The following is a 25,326-nucleotide window of genomic DNA, read 5'->3' as shown; positions in this document are numbered from 1 at the left end:
CTCTCTGCGAATGTAAAGTACGGTGTGCTCTTGCCATTTGTCAAATCTATAATTGCAGCACTGCACTCACTAACAGTCAACACTGCGCCAATAGCCCAAAACCAAACGTATAAACATACCACAACCAACCATCCAGTGTGCTCTACACCAGACTGCTGATTGTTAGTGTGTTCTTTAAGTTTGAGCCCAGCTCGTCACCTGCTTCCCGCAAAGCATTTTAACACCATTGCTCTGCGATTGTGTGTCCTTTCAACCAGTGTAGTAGTTCCCTTGAAGCCTGCCAAATTCAAATTTGCACATTACTGTTCATTCCTGTAACTTTGCAATTTTTTTCCATTTTTTAATTTTTTTTTTGGCATTCAATAGAAAAAATTAAATTTATGCCCCAAAATTTGTGAACACTTGCATACATTTTACAAGTAGTTTTAGGACATTCATGTTAAATCAGGACAATTTTAAGGAAACAATCTAACTAACCCACTTAGATTTAAATGATTTTATGATGTGTAACATCTTAGCTCTGGGCATCCTGCATTGGTGGGAGTACTTTCATTAATGCGATGTAAATGTTTAACAGGAAGTAGGGAGAAGCACACGCACCATTCAATTTCAATTTTTCAGTGTGGCCTACAGTTGGTGATTGAGCTACAGCATGTCAGCGAGTGCAAACATTTACTTGGTGTTTGAAAAGAGAGAGAGATAGAACAGATGGCTGTTTACCGTTCATTTCGCTAACAGTAGTCTTAAACAGCGTGATGCAGTGAATAAATAATGTATATATATATAACAACTAATTTTTTAAGTGTTGTATCAACATACATGTTGTGTTACTACATAGTTTGTGATAAAAATTCATTCCTGGAAGTTATTTCTATAAAGTGAACGCAAAGGACAACAACCAACGTGACGACAGCGATAGCTTCACGCTGTTAAAACACAGGCGCAAATCCAAGACTATGAGTCACCCTGAAACAAAATGTGAAACTGAAAAGAAGAAAATACATGTGCAAGTGGGTATTAGGAATATATCCACTCTAAAAAAATGATACCCAAACCTACTTATAAAAAATCAAAAGCACTCTTTGTAACTAGATTTGATCCAGCTGTGCAAAGAAAGAAATCATTGATTACGTATCTTACGAACTCAAATTGTCTCAAGTTAAAGTGGCAAAACTTAAAACCAAACTCCTAAGCTTCTTTCCACATTTCAGTGCTGGAAGATGACTTTAATAAAATAAATAATATTGTATTTTGGCCATTAGCTGCTTGATAAGCCCCCTTTATGGTAAATTACATCATGATAAAATTCTAAACAATATCTCTGCAACAGAAGAGCACAACATTCCTTCCAGGCCTATTGCATCCACTTACACGTCCACATCTACTTCAATCTTGGTGCCTGGAGGAGCATCATCATCTCAGTCTGTAAAGCTTTTTTCTGAAGAATATTTAATCGCTTATCAAAAAGTAAAGGCTTAAAAAATAAATCTATTGAATTCTTTGAAAACTTAGTTAGCACTCATTATGACATATGCTTGACCAAAACTTGGCTCAATCAAAATAGCATAAACTCACACTATTTTAACGACTGCCATTTAATTTTTATAGGTGATAGAAATTCTCAACTGACAATAAAGATATGAGGTGGTGGTGTCCGGTCAGCTATCAACAAGCACAAATTTTTTAACAAAACAACCTGTGCATGACCACGTCTTTCCCGGTATATCGAAGCTGTCTGGCTGAAAATAAAATTAACGATTACCAAATCGATAATCCTTGGTAATATCTACTTACCTTCAAATATCACTCAAAAAGTTTACTTGAAATATTTTGAAGCCTTGGAAGATAAACTGCTATCCTGTGGTGATGATATAGTGATCCGCAATGATTTTAACCTTCTCGGTATTGACTGGATTAATACTTAAACTGATATTATACCTTCACATATCAAAACAAAAGCAAATTGCTTACTTTATATCCAGTCTTGATTTAACACAATTCAATGATACCGAGACATCTATAAATATTTTAGACCTAAGTCTATCTAATCTTTCATACTGTATAGTACCACATGCTAATGATGTTCTTATCAAAGACGACCTATATCATCCACCCTTAAATATCATCACATTAGATACTTACCCAAATAATATCAATCCTTTTTCTGTATTTAGAAATTACAAAAATAAATAATTATTTTGGTCTTTACAAATCTATTAAAAACCATGACTGGTCACATTTTAATAATTCTATAGATGTTAATGACCTCATTGATCAACTAAAGAACCGCATTTCTGAAAAAATTGATACTTATATTCCACTATCTTTAAAAAAACAAGTCAAAATAACCTATTTGGTTCTCAAGGGAATTAATATGTGCTCTAAAATCCAAGAAATATTTTCAAAAGCTCTATAGAAGAAACAATAATTTATTCTACTAGTCACAGTTCTCTCATTGTCGAAGATTAGTGAAATATCTAATAAAACACGACCAAATTCATTGTACTCAAATCTACAAACAATAATATTAAGAAAACCACTCATTTTTTTTGGATATATGCAAAATTGATGAAAGATGGTTATTATATGAACAACTATCTCAAAGTAATTTCTATAGTGTGTATGCGACTCCAAATTCTATTCCACCCATGACTACCTCGGCCATATTCCGAGTCTATATTTATACTATACTATTTCTGAAAGCCTAATATATTGGGTTATCAAGGCTTTAAAATCAAATAAATCCAAAGGGCTCGATGGCATATCCAATTTTATTTTAAGGGTTGTTCCCACCTAATAGTACCTCTTCTGCATTAAATTTTTAATATCAGTTTGAAAACCAAAGTTTTTCCCAATAAATGAAAAATAGCCAAAATGATTCAGATTCATAAAAATGGTATAAAATTAGACAACTCAAACTACAGACCAATATCTTAACTCAATGGGTACTCAAAAAATTTTTTGGGGAAAAAAAAACCCCCTCAACTTCATATTATATGATCTAAGAATCAACAATGGTTTCAGGCCTGGAATGTCTAATACTACTACTATTATACTTACTTTTCTTAATCCTGTATATAATATGGTTGCCAATAGGGGTCAGGATGATGCATGTTATTTTGACTTAGTTAAAGCCTTTCATACAGTAAATCAGTTCTTACTCCTTAATAAATTATCAAATTTTGGCTAAGTGACAATTATGTTAATTGGTTTTCAAGTTACCTTACCAATAGATGCTTTTTTGTATCTATCAATAATCATAAATCTTCTCTGTACAATGCTTATTCTGGTGTACATCAGGGAGGAACACTTTCACCCCTCCTCTTTAATGTATTTATTAACAATATTACCAAGGTACTTAGCCACTCTGTTGGTATACTTTTTGCTGTTGATCTAAAATTCCATAAAATTATTTCTAGATCAAATGATTGTCTATTACTACAAGAAGACATTACTGAAGTAAATATTTGGTGCTTACAAAATCTGGTCAAAATTAATAAAGATAAAACCAAGATCATATCATTTACCAAGAAATACCATCCAATTGAATATGAGTAGAAATTAGTTGATTCTTAATCTCTAAATCCCCTTTCATAAATAATCTTGGTGTCAATCTACATTCTAAATTATATTTTCACAAATATATTAGTTATTTATAATCTCATGCTCTAAGAACTTTAGCTCTTATAAAATTTATTACTTCTCATGCAAACTAAGTCAGATGCAATATCTCACTCTATTTAGCACTTACAAGATCAAAGTTAGAATATTGTTCTACTATCTGAAATGGCATTAACCTAAATGTTATTGAAAAAATCGAAAATAAAGTTATCCAATTAATTATTTTGATTAATTTCCCGCGACCTAATATAACTCCCTTTGTAGACCGTAGGGCCTACGATGATGCTGATTTTGTTCATATTTTCAATACTTCTAAATTCAGTAATACCCCAAATCTTCTTGACAATACCAATTTCAGAATTCACCAATTTAATTCCTGCTTATGTTAAACCCTGTGTAATCATCATACTAATAATGATATTACAGTGCAACCTCAATTTAATGAAACTGAAGGGAATTATAAAATATTCGTTATACTAAGTACTTCGTTACAATGAGATTTGTTATATTGAGGTTAGGTTGGACTAAGATTCATTTTAATGAGGTAGAATTTTTTATTTCAAAAGAATTTACACAATTTTCTGTCAAAATATAAATCACAATCAATAAACAATATTTGCATATAAACATAAAAAATCAACAATGTGGTTATGGTAGCTCAGTAGTCATTTTGCTTCTCTTGATTAGAGAAAAAGTTACAAATTGTGGTCTGCTTATCAACGGTGTTATTTATCATATCCAAAGCACAATCCAATTCCGTGATGGATTTGACTACACCGTCACTTAAACCACCTTTTTAAGAAAATACAAATTTTATTACATCTAGAGTGTTACGAGCATCTTTTATTGTAAAATCACGTTGGTTAATTTTACTCTGTTCTTCCTCACCTTCTTCCGCTTCTTCATTAGCAACTGGCAATACAGATGTGACAATTTCAGCATCAGTGAGCTTTCCACAGACAGCTAAATCATCATCAAAGGTAACAAACTCTTCGAACTCAGTCTCTTGAAGGTTGAATTCTTCTTGAACTCTTGGCCAGGTCTTAGCAAGTTCTGCGAGTGGCAAGTGATCCTTCTCATCACATGGAACTTTAAATCCACTCTTTTTGAAGCAGTTTGTGATGGTTTTTTCACTGACTTGAATCAAAGCCTTGGCAATTATCCACATGGCTTCTAACACGTCAAATGTAGTTGGTGTTTGGTGTTCAATATCAGCAAGATACTGTCTGACAAATTCCTTCCTATAGTGCATTTTGAAACTTTGAATGATGTCTTGGTCTAGTGGTTGAAGTTTTGAAGTGGTGTTTGCAGGCAAGTACTTTATTTTTATGTTTGTCAGATTAGGAATGTCACCATGTGCAGTACAATTATCGACGAACATAAGAATTTTCTTTTTTTTTTCATCTCCTTATCAAGCAAGACTTTTAAGTCAATTCTTAAAAGCATCACAGGTCATCCAAACCTTAGTGTTTGACGTGTAATCTGTTGGCAAATTATTGACATTTTTAAAACATAGTGGTTTTTTGTATTTTCCAATGATGAGTGGTTTAAGTTTGTATGTCCCGGTACAGTTTGTCCCTAGCAACATGGTTAAACGAAGTTTGCTCTTTTTCCCGCCATGACACTTTATCGCCTTTGAATGATAAGGTTTTGTCAGGTAAACATTTGTAGAAAAGTCCTATTTCATCGACATTAAAGATATATTCGGGGTCATATCCCTCGGTCTTCTCAGCAAATTTGTCTTTCCACTTATTACATACTTATTCATTTACTTCTGCACTTTCAATACATATTTTTCAAAAAATAATTTTTTTTTTAAATTTTTAAGCCACCCGTTGCTAGCACGAATCTCTGCATGTCTCAATTCTACTGTTGAAGGGTACTTGTTGCAGATCAGCAAATAACCTCCAACCCACACATGGATAAACTATAAAAAATACCCTCACAAAATATGTACCTTAAAACAAATGGCAAAGTACTAAGCTGGATTAGGAATGGCTACTAGAGGTGTGTTATAGTAGGTACAAGCAAAGTTAAATTTTATCTTTACGTCTTCTTTAAATACTATCCTTTCAACTGTAAATAGGTACATTATAAATATATACAAATAGTTTCTTTCACAAAATACATAGTTGAATAATTCTCATATAATACTGAGAAAGAGTCAAATAGATACAGCACATCATGCCACAAACGGCTTAACTTGTTAACGTAGACCAGACAACAATACAGAACTGGCACAGCAAGATACAGTTACAACCAAAAAAAGAGAAAAGAATTGAAAAATTATTTAACCACAAAACCGTACGTATCACGAGACTACTTGACATGGTTACCCTACTGCAGAATTCCAAACGTAATTTCCAAGTGGCAAGCCGAAACAAATAATTTAGAAGAAATTTCAAAAAGCTACATAACGATCACATTACATTAAGAACAGGGCCACAACCTGTTGGTGCTCAAGCACCCAAACCCAAGTTCCGCGAAGAAGCTTACCATGTCGAAAGCTCGCAGCACCGTACCCCTAACTGACAAAAGGGACTACATGCTGCTAAAATGCAAAGTGACCCGACCCTGTCGGTAGCTACAGCTGAAAAAGCCTCGAGACCCAGCGCCAAAAATTCCTCGAAAGCAGCGCCCCGGAAGAGGAACCGCGCAAGCGCAGTAAACCTGAAGAGTGGGGGATCAATTACCAGTTGAAAGGAGAAGGAATCATGACGTATCTAAAGGGGAAAGGAGGGGGAATGGGTAGGAGGGGTGACAACAATGCCGCGCCGAAGTCAAAGTACATGACGTCATTACACTGTGAACTGTTAAGATTTTTCCTGAAGAATAGGGCCTCCGATTACCACGTTTTTGTCCCTGCACTGTTTTAACCATTTTAAAACACATTCCTTTACGTCCGTGTATTCACATAATTTCAATCGTTTAATGTTTGCACGCAGCCCCCTGTCTTCGGAAAATTTATCTTTAAACTTTAGAATTGTGGCCAATGTCTATTTTTTCTTTGTAGGATTGTCGTCTACATAATTAATGATTTTTCGTTTCTCTGCGACAGTTAAAGAACACCTTTTTTGTTTCTCAGCCATTGCAACTTTAAAACTAACAACAATTACAATCAGCAGTGTTTACATTACTTAGCATCAAACAACAATGACTGTCTTACGAAGAACTTTGTGGATTTAAGTGGGAATAATTGATAGGATACGTTAAGTACAGGTTATAAGTTGAAAGAATTCGTTAAATAGAGGTAAATAATACTTCCTATCTATATTCCGCAATGATTAAAAATTCGTTATAAAGAGGTTTTTCATAAAAAGTATTAGTAATGTAAAGGTATATTTTGCATTAGCTCTAGTTTTTGGGTGTATCTGTTATCACTGCTAATGTGGTATTCTTGGCTTCGTGTGTTGGCTATCTGCGGTTGTCCTGCTTGCTGTGGTATACCATTGGTGGCAGGAATCCGTACCTTTGCAGTTATTACAATTGTTACGAATGTAAGCAGAGTCGCAGCACGTGCAAGTTCGGAGATGGCTGGTGGCCCCGCACGGCCACTGACGTCACGTGGCCGCCACTGACGGAGACATACCACGCACACCTGGCAGATTACAAGAGTCGTCGCTATCCCTCTCCACCACCCGCGTGGCGCCTCGGCGCCATTACCTCACACCTGGCATATTGGGGATCCCACGAGCCCTCGCGTGAGCTGTCAATGTACTTCTCAATGCTTCTGGTCGGTGTGGGATGACACAACTAGCCCCAACCGCGCTCGTGACTCCTGGAAGGGCGCAATGTCCTATATAACCCCGGATGCCGGCCTGCACTACAGTTTTTGGAGCGAGAGAGTTTCTCGGCGATAGTTGGTAGCGAGAGTGCCGCAGGTGCGGAGAGTCCCGAGCGAGGCGTTGAGCGGATCCTCGGCGAAGGAAGTGCGACAGCGGCGACGGAGATCCACAAGGAATGCTGCGGCGAGAGTTACACGAGGGGTTACCAGCGAGGTGTGCGGTGTGTAAAAACCGGGTGACTGGAGGATAAACATTTTTAAGTGTAACTGATTATTAGGCATTTCAAGAAAGATTATTTGTTAGTGATGTAAATATTGGTAATTAATAAAACTGTGTTGTAAAAACTTTAATTGAGCTGTACATTTACGAACCCAGCAGTTTTCCCACAACAATTATATATAATAATCGTAACATTTTGGTGTCAGAAGTGGTATAGTCCTAATTAAAAAAAAATTACAGATAATTATTTGTGTTTTAAAAATAATTTAATTAGAATTTAGATTTTCGGTATTAAAACTAGTGTTATGTCTGTAGTTAGTTTTGAGTGTAGTAGTTTTAAAATTAGTGTTGTTGTATAGTAGTGGTTTAGGTTAGCCCATAGGGGAAATTACAGTGTAGTCTTAGGACAGTAGTGTTAGTTAGGCTTGTAGTGTATGTTGACAAGGAAGATGGCTGCCGACGAACTTAAAAATGTAATGGTCTTCTTGGCCAAAATTAATAATAAAATAGAGAAGGGCCAAGAAGAGATGAAGAATAAAATTGACAAAAGCCAAGAAGAGATGAAGAAAGAAATGAAGATTGAAATGCAGAACTGCCAAGAAGAGATGAAGAATGCCATGAAGACTAAGATCAAAGACATGAAGAAGAACCAAAAGGAGATGAAGAGGGGTCAGGAAGATATGCGTAATGAACTCGTGGCTGCTCAAGAAGAATTAAAGAAGATGGATGAAACCAGTATTCAGTTGGAATGGAAAGTGCAGTGCTTGGAGCAGCATCTTGCAAAACAAGAGCAACAGTTAGCCATAAATCAAGAAATGGTGGCACAACAGCTAGCCCAGCTCAAGCAGTCCACCGAACAGCGTGTACCAGCTATAACTGAAGAGTGCCGTTGGATGATCAAGGAAGCTACATCGGCTATGAAAAGGAGCAGTTATTCTGGAGATGTGAACGTGGAAGGCGCAACTGGTCACCCAAAATTCAAGCCACCCACCTTTGATGGCCAATCGTCATGGGCTGTCTACAGGCGACAGTTTGAGGCAGCTGCTGAAATGTATGGCTGGGACGATGAAGAAAAGGCTACGGCACTCGTCTTGGCCCTGCGAGGATCTCCACTAGAGCTGCTGCAGACCATACCAATTACAGACCAGAAAGAATATGGGGTATAAGTAGAGGGCATTGAGCTGAGGTATGGCGACCGACACATGGGCGAGGTGTACAGAACAGCCCTGAAGACACAGCAACAGAGATCTTCCGAAACCCTCCAAGAGTTCGAAGCCGACATCGAGCGAATCGTGCATCTCGCCTACCCAGAAGCACCAACAGAGTTCCACCAGCAGCTAGCCACTAGTGCTTTTACAGACTGGCTCAGATATGCGTTCTATTCTCTCCTTTTTATCTTCAGAACAAAGTCCGACTAGTTTACTAAATAATACTGAAAACCTGTACACGCCACTATTCAAAACGTTTGCACAAAGAGGACAGCAAAATAAAATAAATAGTACATCTGAAAAGTAAAACGAAGAGAAGCACTACACGACTGGGAACAAAAAAAAAAAAGCACACACGTTTTCATCCCAAAACATTCGTGTACTTGTACCACAGTTGCCAATAATACGAGAAACAAAAATAAAACTATCTCGGTCATCTTGGTGTACTATGAGCTATAAAACTATTAAGCATAGAATAATTTGGTACACGTATCATGACTATGGTGGCAATACAATGATGCATGCGCACACGCGCGCCAGCCAGTTGTTGTCAGCAACGCAAACACTGAAAAGAGTTTTTCATGGACCTGCGACATCAAAAATGGCTTCATTAAAATGTCAAACTTCGTATAAATTATAGTATTCAGAATTTCAGTTAATAATTCGCTACATACAATTAACAAAAACTATGAATAATATTAAGCTGTAAAATGCTGCAGCAGGAACTTTAAACAAGATTTAATTTTTTCCCTGACTATTTGAAAAATTTCCTGAATTTTCTATGACTTTTCCCTGCTGACAAAATTCCCTGACTTTTCCCGGTTGGTCGCCACCCTGTGGACGTCCGATATGGCATGAGGTCTCCAGTGACCGAAGGGTTGTGAAAGCTTACTAGGCACAGTGGGATTCCTTGAGAATTGTGAATGGGCTACAAATGAGGGCATGGGAGAGTCCAAATGGAAAAGTAGTTACCATGCAATTACTCCTTCCAAAGAGTCTAGTGGCAGAAGTGTTGAAGAAAATCCATGACGGTACCTCTGGTGGTCATCTAGGAGTGAACATAACTCTAGCCCAGACCCGTCATCGGTACTATTGGTTAAGGTGTTGCCAGGATATGGAGGCTTGGTGTAGACAATGCAAAGCATGCTCGGCTAAAAAGAGGCCACAACACCGGAGTCTTGGAAAATGAAGGCATACAATGTAGGGGTCCCTTTTGAGAGGATAGCCATCAACATCGCTGAACCATTTCCCAAGACTAAAGATGGTAACCGGTATATTCTGGTAGGAATGGGTTACTTCAGCAAGTGGCCAGTAGCTTCAGGGTGGCCACTATATTTGTGATAAAAAATTCCAGGTTTTTTCCAGGTTTTTCCAGGTATTTTCAAGATTTTCCAGGTTTTGCAATATATATACAAAATGACATGTTTTTATTTATGTAATACATGATACAAAGCACACATTTTAAAACACGGAACTGTATAGTACTAAATATAAAACAAAAATGCACAAAATGTGAAACATACCCAACTAAAAAAACAGGTGGCAGTTTACTAAATATATATTTGCCACATAACTTTAACCTTTTTTGTGTTTAAAAATTTCTTCGTCTATGAGAGCGGTCTGTTTTAAGGCATCACTCATTATTTTGACTTTTTTTGCCCTAAGTTCCCTGAGGTTCTTTTTTTTTTTGAACCAAATATATTTGGTATATTTTGTGCGTATTAAACAGGGCACAACACTGGCCGGCTGGTGGTTGTTTTCATTCAAAACGTGGCTACAGAACTTGCATGGATCAGGCTGAAAACATCAGGCTATACGTGTAAGTTATAAGGAATCTTATTAGTGTCATGAATTGAGAAATGTTTTTCGAGTAGATACACACATCGACCTACCGGATGCTCGCCCGCGTCTTGTTTTAACTGTCGCAGCGATGTTTATTTTGACAGCTCAAGCAATTATCTTTTTCCGTGAGTTGATAGAAAAAGGTCGCTTCACACAGCATAAAAAAAGGAGCTACGCCACTTATTCCCCACGCAGGAAACACACTGGCTGCTGTCTGTCATCCCCCGCATTTCCCCCTTCCTTTCTTCTAACATTCCACGTCTCGCCTCTCGCGCGAGCAATAACGAAGCGATGTAGCAGTTGCACCACGCATTGGGTCGTGTTTATGCTTTGCTAGTGACCGCAGGAGTTCCAACATGCTTTTATTCGGTATATATGATCTTTCATTGCGTTTTTTTAAAATATTTTTTTCTGTTTTTCACATTTTGGTCAAAATTTCCAATTTTTTTACGGTTCCCGAGAATGTACTCGTAAAATCACTGCTTCGTTAAATCCGGTGTTCGTGAAATCGGGGTTCTGGTGTACATAATAATTATATGTTTAGTATTATTATTTTACAAATTTTAAGTGAACATAGCATTACCGACGTTAAAGGTAAGTTAATGCGGAAGGTTTATCGGCCGGCCTCAACACGCTGCGAATATTCATAAAAAAACGTGCAGTGTCGTTAGTTACTGGACATATTTGACAGTTTATTGATAAGCGATGGATTACAAGACGTCGTAGTTTATAACACCGCTAAACCGTTGGAAGCTACTAGTATAAATTAAAGTACTAATAAAACTTTGTTACAGGAAGCGTGGGCTTCATCCTGAGCAGGTTGAGTGGAAACAAAATTGTGTAACTTGCAGGTTTCTTGATTGGTTATTTCTAACTCTATTGTAATTCTTAGATTTGGCATGGCTTGTAAATGCTCCCCTACCCATCGTATCGATCTTGAAACTTTTATTGCATATCTTGCATCTCGCACAAGTTCTGTCTTTCGCATCCTCAGTAGCCCATGGAACCTCAAGACTCATAACGACAGGAATACCTAGTAGACATTGCCGCAATAGATTCCTAACAAACTGCACAGCGTAAGACTAAAACCGCTCGAAGACTTGTACTGAACAGAACAAATTAGAACAACACCCCGTGTTGCACGCCGTAGTGCGGTTCATATTCCCCCTCCCCCTCTTAGTGACGTATTGCGTCTATGAGGAAAGAAGAAACATGACACGCCTGGGAACACTACAGTCGCTGCCAACATGACACTGTACAGATTTGCCGCGTGATTATCAGACGCCGCGATGTACGTCTTATATAAGTTGTGCGCATTTACACCGCAGCATTTGCCCAGGAAAGAAATAAAATTCCAGACAGTTTCCCAGTTTTACCTGAGCCCTTTCAAATTCCCGAAATATTCCCGGTTTTTCCCGTTTTCCCGGTTTGGTGGCCACCCTGTAGCTTATGCACTTCCTAATCAAGAAGCCTCCACTGTCGCGGATGCAATAGTCAAATTTTCAGATTTGGTGTACCAATGGAGCTCCACTCAGACCAAGGCCGCAATTTCGAGTCAACAATATTTCAGGAGGTGCGTCGGTTACTGGGAATAAAAAAAAACAATGACTACAGCTGTACATCCTCAGTCCGATGGCATGGTGGAGAGGTTCAATAGAACTCTTGAGGAACACCTAGCCAAAATTGTGGCAGAGCATCAACAGGATTGAGACCAACACATCCAGTTGTTCCTAATGGCATATAGATCTGCCACGCATGACTCTACTGGGCAGATTCCTGCGAGTAATATGTTTGGACAGGAGTTGAGGCTGCCCTGTGATGTCAAGTACTTTCGTCCGCGCAAGGAGCCAACCAGCACCACTGATTATGTAAATCATCTAGAGGAGCGAATGGCAGTTATACATCAGGAGGCCCGCAGGAATCTTCGATTAGCGACAAATCGAATTAAGACTAGGTACAACCAGAAGGCCAATTCAACTGGATTTCAGAAGGGCGATTTGGTGTGACTGTATAACCCCCAACTAAGAAAGGGAAGGTGCCCTAAGCTCCAAGAATCATGGGAAGGCCCGTATAAAGTCTTGAAGCGCCTAAATGATATGGTATGCCTGATCCAGAGAGGAACGAGGGGACGTATGAAAGTGTTGAAAGTGGACTTTTGGAACGCTTGAGGGAATATGCTGGAAGGGATGTGTTACCCATTCGGGACGAACAGGTTTAAGGAGGGGGCAATGTTACGAATGTAAGCAGGGTCGCGGCACGCGCAGGTTTGAAGATGGCTGGTGGCCCAGCATGGCCACTCACGTCACGTGGCCGCCGCTGACGGGAGACCTGCCACGCACGCCTGGTGGATTACAATGGTCGTCGGTACCCCTCTTCACCCCTCCGCTCACCGCACGGCACCCTGCCTCGGCGCCATTACCTGGCACCTTTTGAAAATCCAGCAGGCCCTTGTGTGAGCTGTTTTGTACTTCTCAATGCTTCGGGCGTCGGGTCAGCCCGAGATGACATAGCCTGTCACGTCAACCATTCTCAACGCTTCAGGCGTCGGGTCGGCATGGAATGATGCGACTGGCCCCAGCCGTTCTCGTGACTTCTAGAAGGGCACGAGGTTCTATATAAGCCCGGACGCTGGCCTCCGCGACAGTTTTTGGGGCGACAGAGTCTCTCGTCGATAGTTGGGTGGCGAGAGTGCCGCGGGTGCGGCGAGAGTCCAGAGCGAAGTTCCGAGCGAAGCGTCGAGCGGAGCCTCGGCGAAGGGAAGTGTGACTGAGGGCGGCGATGGAGGTCCACGAGGAGTGCTGCGGCGAGAGTTGCATAAGGGGTGCGGCTCAGCGAGGTGTGCGGTGTGTAAAAACCGGGTGACTGGAGAATACACATTTTTAAGTGTTATTGATTATTAGGCATTTTAAGAAAGATTATTTGTTAGTGCTGTAAATACTGGTAATCAATAAAACTGTGTAGTAAAAACTTAAATGGGCTATCAATTTACGAACACAGTAGCTTTCCCACAACGATTATACTTAATAATCGTAACATTATATATGTCTTTACGTGTTGTATAATAACCCCATTAAGGTCGTGACGGTCTGTGGGCATGATACAAATTTAAATAAAAAAATTAATTACTAAGTTCTGTAATTTATATTATGTTGTTTTAAAATTAGAAGTTAATTCCTCTTAGTGCCATGTTAATAAATCTTTTTAATATTGGTACAAAATAAATTAACAAATTAACTATAATATAATTAATTTCTTTAATAATAATTTCCCAAATTGATAAGATTTTATTAATTTTTTAATTTACAGGGATGGGTAAAACAAGTTCAGAGTACATGCGAGAATAAATGCAGTGTGTGAGGAAAAATTGAAACTTGATTAGTAGGGCCAAAAAACATTATTTAACACACTCAATGAAACCAGAATTTTTTTGGTTGCCAGCCAAGGTTAGATGATATGCATTACTAGCAAGTACTGAAATACTTTTTTTATAGCATACATCAATAAAGTTCATAAAGATAATTTTTTTTTTTTTAGTATTTTAGAATTTTGCAAAACCTACAAAAACCAAAAATTTTGCAAGTTTCTGATTTATAAAAAATTCTTGCCACACTGGAACTATTGTTGCTAGAATCTTCAAATGGACCTAATTTAGAGCTATTTTAATTAACTTTCATATGACACATAGTACTCAATTACTATTTACTACAGATTACAATATATAATCTGTTAAGAAACAAAAATGTAAGTTAGTCACTTCATTTCCCTGATATTTTATTAATGTAAACAAACTAAACCATCAGCTTGATACATTACATGGTGGCGTAATAATACAGTAAGTCCTCTATTTACGTCGTTTCGGATTAACGTCGCTAATGTTTGAGTACTCATGTTTCAATTTAAGTTGTCGCCGATTCACAATAACGTCGTTTACAATGACCGTAAATCTTTATTTTAACCAAAACACCATATATAATTCGTTTATAATTCTTTGTTTCCTTCGGTAGTTAATTTATGCTATGTAGCGTAAGCTACACGTTCACCGCCTTATCGTATCATACATCATGAGGGACGCTTCCTGCTCTCCGCTGCTCTCCGCGCGGTGATGCAATACTACCAGCCCGCCCGCTCGGCCACCCACGTGTATCGCACGTAGAAGTGTTATCTACTTCCCGCAACGACACAGCATTTTCTCCTAACCCTTTTCGTCCAACTCCTTGGCACTTCAGTAGAGGTGTAAAAGTAACTAAAAAAAGTGTACCCGTATGTATTCGTTACCATAACAATTAGTACTCGTTACTTTCGTATCGTTACTCGTTACTTCTGATACCGCATAACATGCTATGTTATGTAACAGCAACGAATCAAGTCGTATTTCGTACGCGTACAGTATGATAATAATAATAAATCGAATATAAACAATTAAAAGTATTTGATAATTAACAGCTTTTGTTAACCAAGAAACAATAAAATCTCATTAGAGCAGCTTTATTATAATATCTCTTTTAAGTTAAGAACAAAAAACGTGAAAATACGCGATAATAAAAAACAAAAACATACATATTTATAATTTGTAAAAGATACTTTCTTACGTTGTTTCTGTTCCAATCTCAAACTTTGTCTACACACACAATACCTTTAATAAACAGTAAAAAACTTGGACGACGAATTTCCAAATTATACTTTTCTTAATAAACAAACATCGTTCTTTGTAACGAATAAGCGCGCGCATGCGTAAAACATACGAAAAATGCGAGTAACGAAATGCATTCGTGTGTAACGTTTCGTTACTCGTTACTAGATGCCGCACCCGTTACTCAGTAACGAATACATACGGTTTGCTACAGCTCTACACTTCAGTCGCTATGATATCATTGAGTTGGCCGGAGTTTTAAACGTGCCGTTGTTAACTTTATCGTGATTAAATGCGTTTGTAGTAGGCCTACAGTATCAGCTCACTGCAATTTATGATTATTTCTTCATAAGATGTCTTCCAAACGACTATATATCTGTTTTTATATTTCAATCAATAAAGGTAATAAAGCCGCTGGTTAAATAACAATTCTGAGAAGTACTAGTTGGACTTGTTTCCCACGCTGTCGGTTGTCATTTGCTGATAAAATTGCCCGTTGTCACGTCTGTATGCCAGCGCTTCCGGCCGACCTTGGGCCGTGGCCGGCCGGTGGCATGAAACATGGCTCATTTTGCGTCGTTTCTATTTACGTCGCGGTTTTCAGGAACGTAACCCCGACGTAAACCGAGGACTTACTGTATGCTACCATCAAAAAATTGGTACATGAACTCTATTTCAGACAAACTTTAACATGCCAATCCCATTGTAACAGATATAAATAATGGCATAAAATTTATTTATCAATTGCATATATAAATTTTATCTGTTGTTCTTGTGATCCTGGAAACTAATGAGAGTAAACACTAAAAGGCAGAATATTGTTACGAGGATAGTATATGCAAGGCAACGAAGCAAACTAGCTCGCCAGCCAGTCCGTGTGCTTGCCTGCAGGTGGGGCGCAATATGCCTAATAGGATTAGCAACGGCACCTCGCTACATCCTTATAACCGCTTCCACCTTCCTCAGTGCTTTCACAAACTCTCTACAGCTCTCGATGGATTGGCACGTTCCCAGAACCCCGCCTGCGTAAAGTGGTAAAACTAGGACGCCATTGTTATGGGAGCTTCGGGAGTTAAGTCGAACCTGATGAGATGTCACTTTAAAGGGGCGTGAAACCATTCCAGAAGGGGGCTGAGGAGTATAAAAATGGCAATGCCAGACTCCGAGGGAGTGAACAGAAGAGGGCGAGTGACTCCTTGGTGAGCAAAGGTGGATGACGAATGATGGGCTTTGTGTGCGAAGACTGGTGCATCGGGACCACAGCATACGGGACTATGGTGGCTGTGCGACAGACAAGTGAGTAGTACAAGGCATTGTGTTGAGAAAGAGGTGAACGATATAAGATGAGCAGTAGAGATAGCCACTGTTGAGTCGAGCTCCAGTGGGAAAGGTAAAGTATATACATACATTTTTAGTGTTGTAATTTAATTAAGAGTGTAAAAAGTAGTTAGTAAATTAAACTTTTTCTTTTTAATAATTGGGTTATCCTTTTTGAACTTGTTCTCCCTCTCATAACAATATGTTAAAGCTTACTGTTTCTATTTTATTAGTTTTGTAAATCATGGCTACTCTATCTATGCTCACAGGGTGAGAGCTTGATGCATGTTCAACAGCTCCAGTACTGTAAATAAACTAAATAATATTCAAAGACTTAATTTTACTAGGTACAACTCGACAAAAACATAATTAAAATTGTATTTTGAACAGAAAAAACATAATTGAAGGGAACATGTAAACAAACAAAAAAGTTTTATGAATAATAATTTTTGAATTTGTAATAGGCATTAACCCTATATCAGTCGTAACATTTTGGCACCTTCTTTTGGTTGCAATGTGCGAAAAAAGCATACAATTTGAAATTGCTGTTACTCCCATCCCCCCTGGATCCGGGGAATATTCCTTCGCACTGACTTTCTTTAGGATCTAGAGTAAGAGACAAAAACTATAGAAACAATTTACTAACCAAAACATACAGTTTGCAAATAAACATTTCTTGGCCCTTCACTGTAGACAATTCAAATTTTGGACTGAACTGTGACCTAAACGTTAAAATAAAAACAAAAAACCACACAGGCTCTTCAATCTGATCATGGTGAGTTCAATCCACCTTAGATTCACTGAATTTAGGGTCCTCAGAAAAGGTTTGAAGGATGGCAACTCTGCACTCATCGCAGACATCATTTTCAAGTGTGGTGGCGGTGGTGGCGGCGGCGGTGGTGGTGATTATCACCACCACCAAAACTCCTCACGGAGCAACTACTGCAGTGGGGGGTCAGGGAGACCTCCCAGACCAGGAGGGTAATAGGGAGGGGGGTGCCCCCCGTCAATTTGAGGAGGGGAGCAGCACGAAAACATTAGGTGTGCTTTTTTTTTGCACAGGTGTGACAGCCAGAGGGTTAAAACTGTAAACAAAATCAATTAGGGAAGGAATGTCAGCTGGCTTTGATGCAACCGTCAACTGCAACAAAGGCCACAGTTTTAGTTTTTTTTATAGAAGCTTCCATTGATGAAAAAGTAGGTCACCCAGGCTAGCCAATGCCACTGTTAGAAGACATAGCCTACATGCAATAAAAATTAATATGTATTTTGATATGATTCATATTTTAGAAACATTTCCACACAAACTTAATTTACGGTTTTGTTGTCTATTTGTACGAGTTTGAAAATTGAAGAACCTCTGGGAGACAGCTTTCGATGTGACACATGGACACTTTTCTTTCTGGTTAGCCGTGAAAATTAAATATAAAACGGTTCATTGTGTTAAACCATTTTAGGCATGGATAAGTCACTCTTGGAAAGTTGGTTGTCACATGAAGAGGTCCTGCCATGAAAGCATCTGGCCATGTCCTAATGTTTTAGGCAATTGTGAATGAATTGTGCTTCATTAAGCAGGGCCACTTGTGATTGTTAATTAGTGTTATACTCTTGAAGAGTCAGCAATTACGTGAAAGTGCTCCTCGCCCAGAAAGCTGAAGAGCAACTGTTATTTATTTTACGCACAAGAAAGTTCATATCTTGAAGGCAGTTGCAACCATATCCACGAAGTAGAAAGGCTCGTGATTCACTCTTGAAGTTGTGTTTATGGACAGTTGTTCTCTCCACAAAGACAGCCCAAACTGTCAAAAAGTCTCACCTGATAAATGATTCTAGCAAAACATTTCAGCAGTGTGAATGCTACTTATGCTGATATTATACTATCTAAAAATAATTTTTTTCAAGAAACTAAAGTAACTCTAAAGATACTTCACAAGATAAGAAAAGTAACAATACAATACAAAATGATTACCTTATGGATGATAGATGATACTGAAGCCCAATTAGCTTCAACAATGTTGTCACCACCATCAACCATGCCTTGATAACCCTCTTTGATGAAGAACACGTTGCAACCCAAGTAGATAGCCATTCTCACTACTGCCCTAACAGCAGCATTCATACCTACAATGAATGACGGGGAAACAAATTGCTTATTACACAGTTTTGGGTAAAAAATAGATTAGGAAATCATTTTAATCTAAAACAATAACTTCTTCCACTCGTAAGCATTGCTTACAATTAGAATATCGTAAAATTATTGTAGGATATCATTAAAAATAGGCCATAATCAACTGAAAATGTACAAAATCTATTATTTAATTTTTTAACTTAACAATAAAATGAAGTTTTTCATGGTTGGGATAAAATGGTGTGTGTTTGTGTTTATGGAAACACACAGTAAAACCTCACTAACTCGACAATCAATGTAACTCAAAAGTGTCAGCGGTGGCTTAGATTACTGGTATTTCGACTTTAGAGGATGGCGAAAAAAGCAGAGGCAGGCAAAGAGTTGATCTAGTGCGCACCTTTAGACTACCTCAGGTCAACGCCCCGGGCGCCTATTGTTCCTCAGGTAGCTCGCATATCCCATATCTTTCACTTTCTCATGTGCCTACTGAGTTTAGCATTGAAGGTGAACGTGATTGGTTGTGTTTTAAAGTCAATTTCAGTATGCTACACTAGTTAGTTTATGCAAGTAATGGCTGGTTAGACAGGTGGAAATAGTGGTATGGAGTGAAACAACTCAGCATCTGCGGTGAAAAATTATTTGCTGACCCTAACACACTATGTGTGTTTAAGGTTTAATTTCAAGAACTTATTGAAAAAGAAAAGCTTACTGGGGATCAAATTTATAATTGAGATGATGCCGGTCTAAATTATAGCATGCTTCCAGTTTGGCTTTAAAAAGTGAAAAATCCGCCCCAGGTTACAAAAATGTAGAGCGAGTCACTATTCTTGCATGTAGCAATCAATGCAACGGGAGAGAACAAGGTTAAATTAGCTATCATAGGGAAAGCAAAAAAAAAACAAAGATGTTTCAAACATGTGAAGAGCACAAACAATCGCTTTGATTTGCCTGTGTGGTATAGAAACCAGAGAAATGCGTGGATGGAAGAATACATTTTTAAGGAGTGGTTTTTCCAACAATTCTTGCCTGAGGTTAAGCAGTTTTTAAAATCGAAAAATCTTCTCAGAAAAGCAGCTCTTGTCCTGGACAATGCTAAGATTCATCCAGACGCTCAATATTTAAAGGACAAAGAGATAAAGGCCATCTTTCTTCCCCTGAATGTCACTTCTCTGATTCAGCCAATGGATCATGGCATTTAGGCAGCTTTCAATAAAAGATATAGACATAAGCTCTTTCATCTTTAATATTTGCCATGGAAAGAAGGTAATGATTTAATAACCAAGCTAAAACAGATTAATTTACTAGATGTTATTGGCTGGGTCAACCAGTGTCCGAATGAACTAGAGCCAATAACTCTCGTTCGCTTGTGGAGGAAAATTTAAATCATTTCGGCAATGAATTTCCTGAACAACAAGAGGAATGTAAAGCATCCAATTTGGTCGCCTTAATGAAGAAAATTCCAGGATGTGAAGAAACTGTAGATGATGATGTCCAAGATTGGATGGATCTTGATAAGGCCAGTGAACCACTAAGAGAAGATGAAATTGTTGCTGACTGTAAAAAGGCGAGGGACAGAGGAAGAAGAAGGCAACTCAGAAGATGATATGCAGAGTACATAATCAACAAGAAGAAAGAATGAGTCAAAGTGAGGGTGTGAAATGCACTGAAGGAGAATTGCGTTATTTGCAACAAGGATTGTCTGCCATGGATGTCTTATTCCTCCGGCAACTTCGTGACGAAGCAGCCAGGCGCCGAATTGAGAACCAAAAAAAAAGCTTCAGTTAAACAGTTTTTTTCAGAACGTATAATTTTAATTGTTTAATGTTTGAGATTTCTTTGTGAATTATACATACAACAACTACATATATGTAAGAAATACAATTATACACTTGTAACTCAAGTCTATCATCTTTTAATTTACTAAATCCCAATAAAAATCCTAATGTTCTGGATAACTCGACAACCCCCAAACTCGACAACCCCCAAACTCGACATCCTCTGAGTCCACAAAGTGTTGAGTTAGTGTGATTTTACTGTGTATATATATTCACTCCCGAAGTCTACAATTCTGTAAATCTAGTTTTCCACACACTGTGAATTGCAGATGTGATACATTAGTCCCAGGATAGGACCAGTCTGGCTTGCAACATCAGACCATGAGCAGTGTAGAGCAGGAGCCGGACCTTATTCAAGGTCCCAGTTGCAGGGCTACAGTTTGGGCTTAAGGAGACTAGATACATTACATTTAATACCAATACAAAAAATAATCGAGATAACACAGTTGAAATAGTTCAGGCATTTATAGAGAATAAAAAAAAAATAAAATAGTAGAAACATGGAGCCACTAGGCACAATGGTAAAACACTGCACTCACATTCCAGACACGCCTGTTTGAATTCTGGTCCCGACATCCAAAATTTAGGTTTTTCATGGTTCCCTGAAAATACTCCCGGCAAATGCTTAGGTGATTCCTTCCCCAATATCCCAATTCTGAGTAATTATTTATTTATTACCTTTCAATGCCCTCACTGTCTATGAGACGTTAACCCCGAACAAAATATTAAAATTAAAAAATATGAAGATAGTTAAGGCCTTCAGAACACCAAAAGACTGATGGATAAAGGAAGTGTGAATAATGTAAAAAAGTTAAGAAAAAAAAATATAGAGGCTTAACAGCAAAAACTGGTAAGGCTTCTGTTCCACACAGCCCCAAGATATCCTAAATGATTATAACATTTAAATATTGATTTACAAAAATATATGTTCTTGTTAGACAGAAAATCACAAATCATAAATCACTATTCAATAACCAAACATATATGGATAATCAAAACATTTTCAAGAGACTTTAACAAAGTTAGAGAGTTGACTGCAGAAATAATTTCAAGATAGAGATGATAAAGTCAGTTAGTAAGGTGAAGACATATGCAAATGAATATTATTAAAAAAAATAAATAAAAAAATAACCAGAATAATAAAAATTGTAATGCCTTTTACAAACATGGTTTATAACAGAATTTTAACTAATGGGAAAACATGTTTGTTCTTTGTATAAAAATTATTTCTTAAAGATCAACTAATTCACATAAGTGTAACTAATATATACCTATATGCTTATTTAAGAAATAAAATTCAATAAATCATAATGTTTGCACACCAAATCAGCTACATACCTTGAGAATCACCACCACTAGTGAAAACTGCAATGCCTTTTCCTTTATGGGAGCCACGCTCTATGAAGCGTTTTTTATCTTGCAGAATATCCATGGTTAAAATGAGGCTAAAAGAAAAGTTGCTTCTTTTAATTAAGTGGTACAACTTCATAACAAATACCATACTATTAGTAGAGCCCAGATTTTATGGTGTTATAAAACAGCAATTTTCATCATTAAAAATAATGAATTTCATCATTATTGTCATTAAATATAAAATACAATAAATAAGTACATTTAAAGCACAATTATGTTGATAAACAGCTTCAACAATTTTTGGTAAAACTTTTAAAATATATACATAAAACAATAGTATATAATTATATTGATGAGAGTCAGTTACAAACACTGCAACTAAAACATTAAATATTGTTTAGTAATGTTCCTTAGTAAACGAGAAAATTATAAATATGAAAAAATAATAAGTACAGTTAAACATTTCTTTTAATGCGATGTCTTGAGAAAAGTTTAGATGGTTTTTCATTTTGACATTATCCTTGTTTTAGCCATTATTTTTAAAGAATCGTACATTAATATATAACAAGATCAAAAAAATAGTGTTATTGGAAATAATAAACATACGTAACTTTATAAGCATTGGGAAAAAACTATTTGTTTCAGTTTTTTCAAGTGCCAACATATTTTTAAAATTTACATTTTACTATCTTATTATTTCAATACTATTGACATGAATCAAAAATTCAATACACAATTATAATTATACTTGTACATTTCTTTAAGATATGTCTCTACAGACCTTTAGTTATGTCTGCTCGGTATCTGATATTGCTATTTACTTTACTTTGTAAAAAACCGTCAAACATAGAAACTAAATATTTCTGTATATTTTATTAGCCAGAGTGAGGTAATTAAGGTGAATTTGGTGTTTTGCCTTGCATTTCGGTTTTATGCAGTGTATTGACTTACATTTTGGTATTTGGCGATGTATTGACTTCAATTTGGATGATATTTCGTTTTATCACTTTTCACCAACTATTAGTGATCTGAAGTTGGGGGGAAAAAAACTTAGGGGATAACATAAAATTTAAACTTAATTTAGGAAAACTAATACTTATAAAAATCTCACTCAGCAGAATAAAATATTTAATTTTTTTTATAAAAATGTTGACCTTCCATTAGAATTAAAATTATTTTTTCATATATTTTTTTTTTTACAGAAATCAATGTTAAGAACCCAAGTAAAAATTTAAGAATTTTAATAAAACTGTTCCAAGATATTTATTTCACCTTCTAAAACTAAAATAAAATAAAAATTATATTATATTTGTTTTTACCTAAATATTTTATACACTAACAAATTATTAATCTACCTATCAAAAAAATATTTGGTGTGCATTTTGGAACCTCAAAAGAATACAATGCAGCTATGACACACAATTAGGCCTTGTAATTTTCAATTGTTAGTGTTCTAAAAATAAGAGATATAATAGTATTGATCGATTAAATTTAAAAAATTACTGATAACTACATATATTCATAATTTTAAACAAGGTTCAAAAGGCTCTATCTGGGCCATCAAAAAGGCTTGTTTCAAATTAGTTCAAAGACCACCACGGTTAGTTTAATCTACAGTTGTGCAACAGTTTAACATGTCAAATAGCATAAACAAATACATTCTAGGATTGAGAAAGAAATTCCAAAGGTGCAACTGGCAATATGAAAATCCAGCATAGTCTTGTTTATCAGACATTCTGTATTATTCAACATCCTACTGACATCCCAAGAGAGCAGACTATGATTGAAAATTTCTTCAAATCATCACAGGACTGAACTTTATGTACAAGATCAGACAATTCTGTAACTGTGAGTTCTTTGTTTAGTTAATTTTATCAGTTGTTTTGTAGTAAAAATTATTATTAGGTTCATTATGTGTAAAATTATGACATATATTTACATTTACTAAGATTTTTCTCAACACCTTCCTACTGCCCAAAAGTTTTGACTATCCAAAGTTTTGCAGGCCCATTTATGTCGAATAAGCAAAACAAAACTGTATGTGTTTTTTCGGTGTAAAAAAAATTGTTTTTACCTATATTTTGATGATTAACATTGTGTGCTGCAAGTTTGAGTAATTGCCTACACATGTTTTTAAATTTAAATTTACATTATGCAATGTTTATTTATTTGTAATATGTAGGTGCTGTTTGTGGTGTGGTCACGTCTGTTGCTAATGATGTTAATTATGAAATTTTTTTAATTTAGTGTAAATCAGGGTGTCTACCAGATCTAGTAAATGAAATTCCCTGATTTTTCCAGGTTTTCCAGGTCTAAAACTGAACTTTTCCAGGTTTTCTGTAACACAATTACGACATTCCACGAAACTGAAAAAACTGCATAACAGTACATTGACGGGTTTCAAAGTATTTCAACTCACTTAAATTAGTAAAACAAAATACCTTCTTCCAGACGTGGCCAAAGTGACTCAATTGATGGCAAATAAAACATGCTGCTACAAATATTTTACACACTTACTTTTGCAAAAACATAAGTAAAAGGAAGCTCCCATCAATTTAACAGTGACTCAACTTTTGCGTCTATTGCACTTGCTTCAGAACGAGCCAAATCCAACACTCGAGCCTTCTTCAACTGCAATGCCTTGATCTCCTCTTCAACTCTTCTTTTTCTGCCTTCTTCTTGTCTGTACCTTCCTTTTCTTTTTGATTTGTCTGCAGGGCTTCCTTACGCCTACAACTAGCATTTATTACATACTGTAACATGGACTTGGTGATATCAACATGCTCTACACCTCCAGAACGTTGAACAAAGTCGTACATCTGTCTTTGTGCGATCAGTATTTCTTCCTGCAAGTTTTCAGTCAGCAGATTATAATTCACTCAAAATCCTCTTTCCAATGATGCATTTCCATGGGAAACTACCAACATCATCCTCACAAACTTTAGAAGGCCTGTTTTGGCAGCTACTGTATGTGCCTTAAGAATAAGCACCCACTAGTGATCAAGGCGCCAGTCTTCTCGATAAAAAGACGAGAACAGTGCTTCAGAATCTTGCGAGGAACATACCAACTGATATGATCACTCAATGTTATCAGCTTCTTGTCCTTATAGCCACTTGTTTTGAAGACAACATTCTAAACTGTAATTCACACGCTGTTTCCTCACACCCGAATTTAAAGCCACAGACGGACATAAGCAGGAAAATCCCTTGGTAAGTTTGTACTTCAGGTGACTTTTGTCTTGAAGTTTTTTTACCATAACCTTTAGACAAGTCCTAACATCATTTTTCAGTAACAGGACAGACTTTGCTGGTACTTTCTCTTTCTTGATGGCATGGCGTACTGCAGAACCGAACTTGATATTGTTAGCAGTCAATAGGTTTTCCTGGT

At 36.9% G+C, this 25,326-nt stretch overlaps 1 protein-coding gene across 3 annotated transcripts in view; it reads right to left on the bottom strand.

Annotated features, from left to right (window-relative positions):
• The window catches only part of LOC134529313 (ATP-dependent 6-phosphofructokinase), a 133,321-nt gene that overhangs the window by 87,190 nt on the left and 20,805 nt on the right, over positions 1-25,326 (bottom strand). For all 3 annotated transcript variants that reach the window (XM_063363244.1, XM_063363245.1, XM_063363246.1), the window contains exons 2-3: positions 21,924-22,030; positions 18,592-18,743 (exon numbers count right to left, since the gene is read on the bottom strand). In XM_063363244.1, coding sequence (XP_063219314.1) covers positions 18,592-18,743; positions 21,924-22,017 — 246 coding nt within the window. In that variant the 5' untranslated portion in view covers positions 22,018-22,030. The remainder of the gene's footprint in view (positions 1-18,591; positions 18,744-21,923; positions 22,031-25,326) is intronic.

Source organism: Bacillus rossius, chromosome 2 (assembly GCF_032445375.1).
Source record: "Bacillus rossius redtenbacheri isolate Brsri chromosome 2, Brsri_v3, whole genome shotgun sequence".
In the NCBI taxonomy this organism is placed as follows: domain Eukaryota; kingdom Metazoa; phylum Arthropoda; class Insecta; order Phasmatodea; family Bacillidae; genus Bacillus; species Bacillus rossius.
This window is presented reverse-complemented; position numbering and strand designations above follow the sequence as displayed.